We start from the raw sequence: 13,881 nt of genomic DNA on the forward strand, positions 1-13,881 counted from the left end.
TGCTGCTCTGATGAGAGAGAGAGGAGGAGGAGGAGGAGGAGGAGGAGGAGGAGGAGGAGGAGGAGGAGCACAGTAAACACACCTCCTCCACACACACACACACACACACACACTCACAGATCTCTGCTGTTTGAAGAGGCTTTAACTTCACCTTCCCTTTTCAGAACAGGAGCTTTAATTGGTGCACAAACAGGAAATGCCTCCAATTTGTGTCTGCGATCACACAGAAGACCAGATGTTAACATCTGTCCAGTAACCCTGGAGAGGAGGTTACTGAGGAGCTCTGAGGATCCTGGGCAACACCTCGACTCCCCCCATTAACTCCATTCATTTAAAGTGATGCATTAACAGTTAATAAACACTTCATAACACAGTCCAGAGGTCGTAAATACATTTTAAAATCTATAGTTTACATTCGTACATTTATAAATCATTGTAAACCTTCGATGAAGCTTTTATAAAGGAATGTGTGAACAGCTGGTTTTGGTAACACTTCACTTTAAGTCCCCCTCTTTAGTATTTATAAGCAGTACATAAACATTTAATAACGGTTATAACACACTATAATGTAGTAGTACGCAGCTACAAGGGATTTTTAGGAGTTTGTTAATGTACAGTATTTGCCAACAATAATATCTCCTATAAAGACATTTATTGTTTAAATATATTGTCGTTCATTATCACGTGTGTCCACAGGAGGAGCTACAGCTGTTGACAAATCCATTAATAAACACTTCCAGCTACATTAGAGTGTGTTATGAACCTTAATTAAATGCACCATGGTTGCTGAATTCATCAAAAATGAAAAGTGAATCGACTGAAGCTGCAGATTGTAAAATCAGTGAAATCTTAAGCATCCGCTCACCGTTAGCGAAGCTCTGCGGTTGGATGTTTGTTGCTGAAATGCACCATGGGAGTCGTAGTTGGCTTCTCTCCTTCAGCTGTTCTGTCCACAGGCTTCTTGTATCTTTGACTTGTTATCAAAGAACCAGATATTTTCTATATTTTCTATAAGTTTCACGTCCGTCACAAACTGAACATGAGGAAGAGGTGCCATAAATAACTCCTCAATGGTGCATTCAGGCGCCCCTTGTCTAACACTGGGAAATATCATGTGACACTGTGTTTGTCATATTTATAAATATTTCACATTCACCAGATCAGTTAAAAAGCTCCTACTATGTACTTTTCTACAATGTGAACAGTAGAAATTCGACTTCAGCGCTGCCGGATATGTTTTTACACTGTGTGGAACAGATAAACCGTATCAACATTCACCTGCTTCACTGTTTGCCAGTTGTCCATCATGAAGCTCAACATTGCACGTCTTACTAAAGCAACATCGTAACCAGTGCAAACACTAAATGATGAATGGTTTTACCCAGCATGAGAGTGTGTATACAGAGGGATACACACACAAACACACACATACATACACACAAACAAGAGCTAATAACTTGAAACCAGAACCTGAGTAATTCTAACTTAACCGCCAACCAAGTCTGAACCATAAAACCAACAGTTAACATTGTGACGAGCAGCTTCTTGTCCCCAAATGTAACTGTGTCAACCCTTTTTTTGTTCCCACAATGTGAGTAATACACACACACACACACACACACACACACACACACACAACACATATGCTCCCTCCCCGTCAATAAAAAGATTCTGCAGTGCTGCGAGCTGGACGGCAGCAGTCTGCTGGAAATAACAAGTGGAAACTCAGAGTCAAAGCAGCGGAGTTAAAGTGAAACAGACGGTAAAACGACCCTTAAATCAGCCTGAGGGTCAGTCAGTCTGTCCAGGTACGGTACGGACAGACAGGCTGACGGACAGGTGTCCTCTCACTGACTTCTCACATGGAGCAACGAGACAAAGATCGATGATAATCTGCATTTCTCAGTGTAATAGTTTGGTGCCTGTTTCTTCTTCCAGGGGACAACTGGTCAAACGTGGACATGTCCACCATTTAAAGTCCATCTGAAGTTAAATGACATGTCTTTTGTCTGGTTTTGTCTGACTGGGATTTATAAAAACAGACGTGTGTGTACACGTGACTTTATGAATCTGATGCATATTTCTACCTTTGTGTGACAAAGGTTTTAGTCTTGCTCAGACTGCCAGCCCAAATCCAGATTGATTTTAGAAAGTCTGGGCAGCAAGAAACCACATGAAATGTGATTTTTGCGAATCGGATCCGAGCCACATGCGGAGGTGGTTTGAAATGCGATTCCAATCTCCATCGCTCTGGCCGCTCAAATCGGATTTCAAAGTGTCTTTTGCGTCACTTGCAACGCGACACACAGCGACAGCGTCGAATCCGGAGTGACGGAGGTGCATCAGAGCGCCGAGCAGAGTCCGTGCTGCTGCTGGCAGAGCGGTATGGAGGAAGTGTCTGGACGCACAAATCTGATCTGATCTGATTCCTGAGAAACAAATGTGATTTGCATGCAGTGTGAACAAAGCCTTGGACCTACGCAGAGCTTCGTACATCATCAGGAGTCACAGTGCTGTCACTTTTCACCAGGAGCACGTTCAGCAGCAATCTGAATGTGCTACATATTCATTTTACAAGTAGTATAATAGTATAAGTATTAGTAAGTAAGCTCCCATTCATTTAGTTAATCTTCACAGATTCACAGTCTCGTCGACAGAGATGTCAAGCAGATAAATGCTGTTTACTTAATAGTTCAATAATTTAGCAAATATGCTTATTCACCTTCCGGTAAATATGCTGCAGCGAATGAGCCGTTCCTTAAAAAGTTAAATTATTTAAAGTGAATGTGAGTGAAGACTTCTAAGTCCTCGCAACACTGGTGTTTCAATTCAGTGAGAGGAGCCAGTCGTGACCAAGTTGGTCTGGAATTAGGCGGACACGTCGTTTTCTTTTAATTGAACTATTAAAAACTCAATCCCTGTCATCTGTAACGCAGATTACTCAGACAGACCAAAGCGAAGAACAAAATGAGCATGAGCTCAGAGGCGAACTGATTGACAACAACAAATCCAGAGAAACAGACACGAACGACTCACAGCCGAGAGAATAAACTGCTCTGAGATCATTTCAGCCACAAAACAAATAACCAGACTGCAGACTCAAAATACTGCCGTGATGAACGTCTGAGCAGAGCCGTTTCATTTCCTGACACTCAACAAGCACGAAAGATCACGCTCTGAACACACATTCATCACACAAACACGGAGAAAAGACATCTGTGGAGTCAAGTCACTCATCTGTCTCAGAGGGCTTTCAAATCTGGGCAACATCCAAAACCCTGGAGCTGCGTGTGTCTTATTTAACTAACAACACAAACACTGACACTGGAAAGGTCATGGCGTCATCAGCATGATTAGGGTTCATCCTCTGGGGACCGTGAACATTCATCACGGACTTCAGGACCCACAGATACAGTAGCCGGGCAGAAACCTCAGTGTTTCAGCCTCAAGGTGACACATGATCACTGCGATTAGCTTAATCACACTGTGTGCTCATGCAGGCTGCAGCTCCCGGGACCAGGACGGACCGGAGCCTGAGCAAAGAGACGAAGGAAGCATTAAAAAAGAGCAGCTGGCTGCAAGTTATGAAACAGAAAAATAACCTGAATAATAATGAAAAGCAGTTAAAGATGTTGGGAAAATATGACAGCCAACAGAAAATGGAGCTTTTGGCTCGGTGTTGTCTGGAGCACAACAGAGTGGCAGCAGCTGTCAGTAACATGAAGGAGAACGAAGCTCCATCAACTGTCAGCCGGTTAATCCGGACTAAAACACTCTTCATCAGAGGTGGAATGTAACTACGTACATTTACTCAAGTACTTTACTTAAGCACAGATATGAGGTACTTGTGCTTTACATGGCCGCTCCGCTACATCTCAGAGAGAAATATTGTACTTTTTACTGCACTACATTTGTCTGATGTTGTCTCTGGTTTACCTTTTGAAAAGATCCCTGCACGAATGACATCCTGTTTCAACAGGAAGCACATCACATCAATAAAAAAAAGCTTTGACGAGGACCCACGTCCTCCTTCCGAACTCAAAAATCAAACAAACGTCAGAGTGACATCGGCTGTCTCACCTTCTGGTCGCCACGACGACCCGTACGTGATCCAGGACGACAGAACGGCTGAACTCAAACTCCAGGTGGAAAGATACCTGGACAGGAAGAGAGCGGGTTGCTTTCAAAATAAAACGACTACAATTTGAAACAACAGCGCTACATTCAGTTACTGAACATATTGGCAGTGGTGGAATGCAACTAAGTACATTTACTCGAGTCTTTTCTTTCACTTTACAAGTTAAGATTTTATAAAGAGTATATAAAATGTGATGCCTTGTTATAAATTAAACTCCCCAACAGTTTACACAAGTAATCACAACATTACCTAAAGGCAAATCCTACTCATTATGCCTTTAAGTGAAGGATCTGAATACTTCCTCCACCACTGGTCTCAGTGCCCACAGGAGCTGAAATTCACTGATAAAAATAACTTGATGCGATGCAACGTGTTGTGACACAGGACTTTTTTTTTTTGAGGTTTAACTCTTCTTCCCATTCAGATCAACCACTGTCAATCCCAGAATGCAGCAGTCAGATTCACTGTTTCTTTAAAGCCCCAGTTCCCAAAGTCCCAAAGTCAGCAAGCTTAATTTTAAAAAAGGGTGATTAATGTGACATTTTAAAAATATCTGCCTCGGCTGTGGTCAGAAGTGTGCTCTGCTGCACCTGTAACCACGCCCAACAGTGATGTCACGGCGTACTGGAGTACACCTGTACATCACTGCAGCAAGGGGGGCGACCCAGTAGGTCACCTGCGCGTGCCCCATGTACCAAGTCCTTACCGCAGTGGAGCGGGTTCGAATGCAGCCCCAGTGACCTGGCTGCTCCTCCTGTAATTTAAATCCAACGTCCTTGTACTTTAAAGTGGATCTCTGAGTTTTTCTTTAACAGCTCAGTGTGAAATTTGACTTTTGTGTGAAAATTAGTAAAGATGGTTTTTGCTAATCTGATAGATGGAAACATGCTAACACCAACATATGGGCCCATCTGGGAACCAACATGACGAAAAAAAAAAATTAAAGCCATCAGGGGAGCAAAGGCTCATCAGATGTCGTGCTGTTCTCTTTTCAGCCCTGTTTTTTAGCCTGTATTTGTTTCCATGTAGTCAAACTGTCCCAGCAGAGCAGCTGAAGCAGCGGTCAGCAGCTCCTGTCTGCAGTGGACCCGTGGACGGACAGACAGCTGTCTCTGGATCACTGTGAGACTGAAGGAAACTCAGAAACAGCGGGATTCTCAGGCAGGTTCTGCAGCCGCTTCTTTCTCTGGTGTCTAGGTGGATTTCTGGAGGTTTATTCAGGACGGACAGGGATAATGATGTCCTCTGGAAGTGTGAGTCACACTATAAATCAATAAGTGTTTCATGTTTGTGTGTTCAGATCTGACGTGTGTTATGATGCGATGTTTGACTCAAATCCACCTCCTGCAGTCTCTTTGCCTCGCCTTCAGCTCTGCGGCGCCCCCTGGGGAGGCTTTAGTCTTTCTCTTTTGTCTTTGTCCTGCTGAATGTCCATGTCTGTTACAGACCAGGTCCTGTCATTTCACCAGGGTTAAAATGGCGACCTGAATGATGAGTTAAATTACCGAGGAGCACAGCACCTCCTCCTGTGATGTTAGTCCAGTCTGAAGTCTCGAGCGGTACGTGGATGTGTTTAACAAGCGCTAGGCTGATGACCTCCGTTCTGCCCCAGGGTGTCTTTCTCTATTCAGAATCTGAAGAAGGGATATGTTAACATGTACAGTATAACATTAAGGGGTAATTCATCTTTTTGTAGAAATAAAAAAAAAAATCCTACTGTGATTGACAGGAGAGATGGTCAGAGGGGCGGAGTTTTCCCCCCAGTATTAGGATAGGGACAGAAGAACGGGTAGAGTTTCTCAGTGAAGAAGCAGCCAGTAAAGGAGTAGATCAGAGCTGCAGCATCAGCCTCATAAAAGGAGACCAGACCCTCCTCATAATCCACAAACACCCCCACCGTCTCAGGCTGAGACTTCAGAGAGAGACGGACTGCAGGGCCAGCAGCAGCTTTGTACTCATTTTCATTCCTCAAACATATCGTCCAGTAACCTTCCTGAGGATTCAGTGTAATTTGTCCCTTCCTGTTGACTGACTCTCTTCCCTTTAACCTGAACCTCGTAGTAAAAACTTCACCATGTTTAACTTGTTTTCCATCATCAGACAGGATGAGCCAGGGATTTGCTGTATCAGGATCGAGTGTCACAGCCACTGCGTACTGCTGGACCCTCTTCAGCTCGGCCTCAAACAGCTTCTTCATCTGTTTACTGAGCGTCTCCTCCAGCTGATTCACAGCTCTCACCACAGTCCCCTCATATGAAGGTGGACGGACGCTGACTTCTGTCCAGTCCTTGGTGGGTGGAGCAGCGTTCAGGGACGGGAGGCTTTGGAGGAGGTGGATGTCTTCAGTGCGTGAGAGCTGCTCCAGCTCAGAGCTTCTCTTCTTCAGCTTAGAGATTTCCTGTTCCAGCTCTTGGATGAAGCCGTCAGCCTGTTTCTCTGTCTTTCTCTGCTTCTCTCTGATTGTGTCGATGAGCTCAGCCTGGCTTCTCTCAACAGACTCCTTCAGAGCGGTGAAGACCTGAACACCACCTGCTATCTCTCTGTCTGCATCTTCCTTACTGAGCTCCACTGAGCGTTTGATCTCCTGAATCTTCAGTCGTCTCTCCTGGATCAGCTGCTCTGTCTTCCCCAGCTCGGCCTTCTTATCTTCATATTCTTCTTTCAGAGGAACAACATCATGTCTCTTGTGGTCTAAAACAGTGCAGAGCAAGCAGACACACGTCTGGTCGGTCTTACAGAACAGCTCCAGCAGTTTATCGTGCTTCGTACACATCCTGCCTTCCAGTTTCTCCACAGAGTTGATCAGCTGATGTCTTTTCAGACGTGAAGCTGTCAGATGAGGCTCCAGGTGAGTCTCACAGTAGGAGGCCAGACACACCAGGCAGGACTTCAGGCCCTTCAGTTTGGTTCCAGTGCAGACGTCACAGGGAACTTCTCCTGGTCTGGCAACTTGTTGCTCTGAGCTGCTGCTGCTGGCTTTCTGTTGAGCTGACTGTCTGAACTGAGCAGCCATCTCAGAGATGAAGCTATTGACCCGCAGCTCAGGTCGTGTGTAGAAAACCTCTTTACAGTTGGGACACTGACACGGGACATTAGTATCCCAGTGTTCAGTGATGCAGGTTTTACAGACGTTGTGTCCACATGGTGGACTGGATCGGTGAACACATGCAGACAGATGGAGCACAGAAACTGATCTTCAGTCAGCAGACAGCTGGAAGCAGACATATCGACACTCTGAGGACGAAAGTCACTTTAATTCAGTTTGGCGAGTGTCAGTATGAATTGAGTAGAGCTGAACTTCAGCGTGATGCTGGTTGTTTAACACAGTGAACATTATCGTCTGTACTCACCAGAGTTAGTCAGCGACTCGGCTGTGTTGTTGTTTCATGAACTCAGAAACAGAGAGACTGGTCTCGACTGCAGCTCTGCTGTTGTTCAGACAAATGTTCAGTTTTATCTGATAATATCAAACTCGAGCTTTCCTCCTTGATCTGGTGCACAGTAGCCATGGACCATTACAAAAAATAATGAAACAAAAGACGCCAGTTAAAGATTTGCAAAAACAGACTGTATCTTTGGCAGTGGTGGAAGAAGTACTCAGATATTTTTATTCAACTAAAAGTAACAACACCAGTGTAGAAATACAAGGAAAAGTCCTGCATTCAAAACCTTCCTTAAAGCTCCAGTGTGAAACATTGAGGAGCAGCTGTCGGCAGAAATGGAATATAATATTTATAAGTATGTTTTCATTAGTGTTTAATCACCTGAAAATAAGAAGCGTTGTGTTTTCGTTACCTTAGAATCAGCCCTTTATATCTACAGAGGGAGCGGGTCCCCTTCCACGGAGGCCGCCATGTTGCACCGCCATGTTTCTACTGAATCTGGAAAGTAACTAATGTCAAATGAATGTAGTGGAGTAAAAAGAGTACAGTATTTCCCTCGGAGATGTAGCGGAGTAGAAGTAGAAAGTAACATAATGGAAATGGAAATACTCAAGTGAAGTACAAGCACCTCAAAATTGTACAGTACTTGAGTAAATTTACTGCGTTACTTCCCACCACTGATCTTTGGTGCCTTTAGAAGCACCCAGCAATCCAAAGTCCCGCTCACCGTTTTGCCTGTAACTGTGGTGTTGCTGTTTTATTTGTTTCAGCGTTAGTAGCTCACTGATAGCTAAGACTAACATCTAGTCATATTTACGAGTCTTTGGAGCCTGATGGTCTCAGGCCAATAACAAACCTGCACAATCCCCCGTGTCCCGAGTGTTTGTGTTCCTCAGAGCTCAGCAGTTAACTTGTTACTGATAGAAATGATGGACAAAGCTGCACAAATATAATAAAATATATGACATCAGGTGCAATTTTAGTCGCCCAAATTCAAATAATTTACAACCACATGATGCGACATGACATCACAGCGCTGGATAGTGACAGGAAACAGAAATAAAACTTCAAAATAAATGCGTAGTTTTAAACATTCTGCAGCTAACAATAACAACTCTACAAACTGGATTTAATAACATCCTGTAGATCTATTTCAGTCCCAGGTACTTTGTTTGGAAAGAGGCTTGTTATTGGCATGTACTTGTAGTATATATAGTGAATTGTTCCTGAAGTGTGTTGTACTGCAGTATGTAAAGCCCAGCACTAATAAAGCTGGTGGAGCTGGTCCGTGTGCTGCTCCCTCTGGTCTTAATAAAGTGAAACGTTGTAAAACAGGGCAGGACGACTGCTCTCCAGTAAACCACTAACACTGTTGTCTGCTCTGCTTAGTTATGTTTCTGAGGAAATATGCAACAGATGCAAACATATATCTATATATCTATATATATCTATATATATCTGTATGTCTGGTGCAGGAGCTCTTTTATATGTCAGTTCAGCTTTGAAACGAACAGAATAACGGTTGTTAACACAGTGTTTGGTTTGGTGCCGGGGGGAGCTGGTCTGGTTTACAGTTACAGACGCTGGTTAACTGTTCCCAGATGGTCCGGTGTCCCGGCCTGAGGAGACTTCCAGTGGAGCTCGGCATCAGGACAGACTGGTGGTGTTGAAGGGCTTTTCCACTGCACATGTATTTTCTCCACATACTGTTCGTACACTGTTAGCTCTCATGCCAGCAGCACTGACCCCTTCATTTCTGCTGCAGTGTTAATCGAAGGCCAAATGTTCATAAGATTTTCTGGTTTGCAAAGTGGGACGGGACATGGGTCGTTAAATTGACTGGCTCTGATGGCGTTCTCTTTTTCCTTGTAAAGTGACGTCACAGTAAATCAGCGTTTTGAGCCTGTTGGAACAGGACAATTGACATTTTATTTACTTCTACCAGGAAGTTGAGATGTTGTACAGCTTAGAGACAGCGGCACTGAAGAAAAGACAAGAGGCAGAGCTGGAGGCAGCAGAGCTTAAGATGCTGAGGTCCTCTTTGGGAGGGACGAGGACGGACAGGATCAGGAATGAGGACATCAGAGGGACGGCTCATGTTAGATGTTTCGGAGATAAAGTCAGAGAGGCCAGATCGAGGTGGTTTGGACGTGTCCAGAGGAGAGACTGTGAATATATTGGTAGAAGGATGCTGAGGTTGGAGCTGCCAGGCAGGAGGTCTGGAGGAAGACCAGAGAGGAGGTTTATGGATGTAGTGAGAGAGGACATGAAGTTAATTGGTGTGAGTGAAGAGGACGCAGAGGACAGGGTTAGATGGAGGCACATGATTCGCTGTGGCGACCCCTGAAAGGGAGCAGCCGAGAGGAAAAGAAGAAGAGGAAGCTGAGATGTCCACTATATTTTGTGAAAGTGGGTGAAATGATACTGTAGGCAAAACTTTTGACAGCATTAATTTGACACTCAAATCAGTGATTAAACTACATTTAGACTGCTTTCTTTAAAAGCAGTCAGTGGTAAAAGTAGAAACACCACAGTGCAGAAATACTCTGTTATAAGTCAGAAGTTCTGGATTCAAAATGTTTCTAAAGTAAAAGTACAATAGTATTAGCATCAAAATATACTTAAAGTACCAAAAGCAAAAGTACTCAGTGTGCAGAATGACCCATTTCAGAATACTATATATTATATCATCACTTTAATGTTGCAGCTGGTGAAGGTGGCGCTCATGTTCATGACTTCATGTACTGCTGGGTAGCTTGTGAATTTCAAAAGTCTCATCTTATCCTATAATAATTAATCACACTTTATTTGTTGATTATATTTTGTGTCATTAATCTGACTCTGGAAAGTAACTCAAGCAGATAAATGCAGTGGAGGAATAATATTTCCCTCTGAAGTGCAGTGGAAGTGTAAAGTAGCATAAATTGGACTCACTTGAGTAAATGTACTCAGTTACTTTCCCCCACTGGAAACAGTGGCCGAGGCTTCCTGGTTGAGTGGTTTAAGATGTAAACCATGTAACTGTGACATTCCTGGTTTTATTCTGACTTTCTGTCTCTGTGTTTTCTTTTATTACCTGAAGGCTGGAGCTTCAGTCTGGTGTAGTAAAACCTCGTGAGCAGATGAAAGGCATCTCTCTCTTTCTTCGCGTCTCCACCTGACGTTCTTGTTTGTCGTCAGTCTAAGATGAAAAGCATTTTCCTTGGATGCTTAATGTCCTAGTTTTTATCAGATACTGTATATATTTTTGAGCAGCCACTCAAGGATCAGTGATTAATGATTTGGTTTGGTGGCTCGGGTCAATCCTTGTTGCAGAATATTGATCCCCGAGCTGCTCTTGATGTATGGAAACAAGTGTAGAGCATCAGTTATCACGCTCATTATGATGAGAATATTTAAAGATCCCCTCCAGGCATGTTTCAAAACATATTAAAAAATACTCTCCTTTGAATAATAATTTGTGTCAAATTATTTTTCCCCAAAAAAGTTCAGTTATGTCGTTAAAAATTCTTAAACTTACTTACAGAATCTCTGAATATGAAAATACTGCTGATTTCTAAAGTTTAACAGCTGGACACAAGATGTTTCCTGCTTCACCGGAAAGTTCTGCGTTTGTGACCTGGAGGCTTCAGGCTTCCACATCACACTTGTGTGAGTTTCACGCTGGACTGTGATTGGCTTAAAAGTAGTAGTGATGTCATGAATCCTGCAGGTACGTCCAGGTGTTAAACTCAGAGAAACTTTCCTGCTTCAGCTCCCATCAGATGCAAATGTTTGATTGTTGACCTTATTCCATCAATGACCGTCAGTTAGCGATCTAAGGGACGTCACACGTGCCGTTTGTCTCGTCTCAGGTCACATTTCATCGGGTTTTTTTGTGAGTTAATGGTCGCAGGCCTACAAGACGCTGAACCTTCAGCTGTATCAAACTATCAAACTGCGGTTCATCTGAAAGTGAAGCAGGTTAAAGCTGAAAGGAGTCTGGAGCTGACGCAGAGGTCACCTGGACAAACAAAACAGTCAAACACAAAGATAATAAAAAACGTTATGAGGTCACCTCTAAAGCTGGAGCCGAAAGTGACGTTTGGTCCGACCAACAGTCCTAAATCCAAAGATACTCACTTTACTGTCACAGAAGACTGAGAAAAGCAGCAAGTCCTCACATCTGAGATGCTGGAAGCCAGAAGTTTTGGCTAGAAAATGACCTAAAAGATTAATCAATTATCAAAATAGTTGCAGATTAATTTTCTGTCGAACAACTAATCTTTGCAGTTGTCGTCACCTCGCTTTACTAGTGGTGGAAGAAGTACGCAGACCTTTTACTTAAGTAAAAGTACCACGATGTATAAATACTCCTTTACAAGTAAAAGTCATTCATTTAAAATGTTACTTCAGTAAAAGTACAGAAGTATTAATAATCAAAATGTACTTCAAGTATCAAAAGTAACTTGTTCTGCGAATTCTATATTATAATATCTTACATTATTAGATTACGGATACTGATGAATCACTGCCCAAGTAGTGGTCGCTACCTTATACAGTGAAGTCCAGTGGTTCCCAACCTAGGGGCCGGGCCCCTCCAAAGGGTCACCAGATAAATCTGAGGGGTCGTGAGATGATTGATGGGAGAGGAAAGAAGAACAAACACAGTTCTGATACACAAATTTCTATTAATATTTCTGGACTTTTCGCTCATCTTTGAGTGAAATATTGGATTCAACAGTTGTTTAAATGACACCATATGAAACGTTTCGAGGAGAAAAGTCCCATCAGCACCTGAGACACGACGATGGGGCCAAAGTGTATTTTATGGGCTCAAAACGTAGAGCAGAAGTAGCCCAAAATGGAAATACTTAAAGTAAAAGTACCTAGTTACTTTCCACTACTGCAGTCTACTGAACGCTGAGCTCAGGTTTGCGTCAGCAGCGTGAGCTGTTTCTCATTCAGGAGGTCCGTTTTTTACATTTTTACATTTTTCCATCCAAAGTGTTTGAGATACAGAGCAGTGAGTGGGAGCGAAAGCCTTCACACGAGCTCTCGTTTCCTTTTTCCAACATGAACTTGTTTTCTTCAAGATTTTTTTTAAGTGACATAGTCTCGTCTGATGTGTCACATTTCAAAATATTGTCACCTGATCTGAGAAAACAAGTCGAATGAATTTGTGTCACTTTGTTAGCAAATCTCTTCCTCATTTCAAACAATTCAAATAATACAAGTATTAAATGATTTCTTAAGATGCATTTTTGCAGCTCATGTACTGACTGAATGTTTAGTGTATATGTTAAATGATTCAGAATATTGTGAATGGCAAATGAAAGCATACGAGGCCCTTCGCTGGGTCTCTGCAGAACCTTCAGCACGTTTTCTCCTCTGTGTTTAATGAGCTTCTGATAATAGAAACCAAATGAGCTGAGGGCTGAAGCTCGTCTCATTTACAAGCACAGTTTCACTCCAACACTTTCCTGTCTTTGCGAGAGCAGTCATTAATCTTCTCTCTCCCCCTCCGTCTCACCCGGTCTCAGTACAGAGGACGCCACAGAGCAGAGACATGTATTTACTGCCACCTAGTGGAGAAACAACGTCTTCTTGACATGTATTTAATGCAATAATATATTCAATAGGTTTGAAATGTGTCATCATTTCTAATCCATGTGGATTGAGATCCCTCTGGTACACCATGCTCTAAGTAATATGAGAACTACATTAGCACAAAAGAGTGGTAACACAGCGGCTCCAAAATTCAGGATGTGATAGAAGTTTTATTCAGTCAGTAAACCAGGAGCTTTTTATTGGATTTAAATCAGCATAAACCACAAGGAGCGAGACACAAAAACACCTCATCTCCAACAAAAATGTCAAATTCTACAGACAAACACTGAGGACAGGACACGGGGCGTCACAGCACATCATCAGCTACTGTTGGATAGATTCAAAATGGAGACATATCTTTTCTATTCTTAAATCCTTCCCACTAGTGGGTACGTTTACTATGACAGAGTACTTTATTAATACCAAAAGGAGATGTGTTTTACAGTCACATAACTCACAACAAGACTAGTCTACAGCCATGCTAATGGCTCCGTGAGGCTGTGCTTCAAGGTAAATGCTAATATTAGCATGCTAACATTAGCTAGTTAGCAGTGAACACAGAGTGCAGCTGAGGCCGATGGGAGCGTCAGCAGATCTGCAGGTGTTTGGTCAGAAACCAAAGTGTCGGACACGTTAACATGTCGACCTGATGGTGGCGCTAGATGGAAAGTCAGAGGATCAGCAGAGTTATTACAGTTCATCCTGAGGGGAGCATGAACGATGAAGCACGTCTCATCGCAGTCCAGCAGCTGCTGAGACGCTTCAGTCTGG

The 13,881-nt window shown here is 43.1% G+C and overlaps 1 protein-coding gene across 1 annotated transcript; it reads right to left on the reverse strand.

Annotated features, from left to right (window-relative positions):
* Nucleotides 1-5,876: 5,876 nt before the first annotated feature.
* On the reverse strand, nt 5,877-7,151 carry LOC122875195 (E3 ubiquitin-protein ligase TRIM21-like). Its single transcript, XM_044194068.1, has one exon. It carries the CDS (start codon nt 7,149-7,151, stop codon nt 5,877-5,879), a length of 1,275 nt encoding a protein of 424 aa, XP_044050003.1.
* Nucleotides 7,152-13,881: the final 6,730 nt, after the last annotated feature.

The sequence above is a fragment of the Siniperca chuatsi genome, linkage group LG4 (genome assembly GCF_020085105.1).
Source record: "Siniperca chuatsi isolate FFG_IHB_CAS linkage group LG4, ASM2008510v1, whole genome shotgun sequence".
NCBI lineage: Eukaryota > Metazoa > Chordata > Actinopteri > Centrarchiformes > Sinipercidae > Siniperca > Siniperca chuatsi.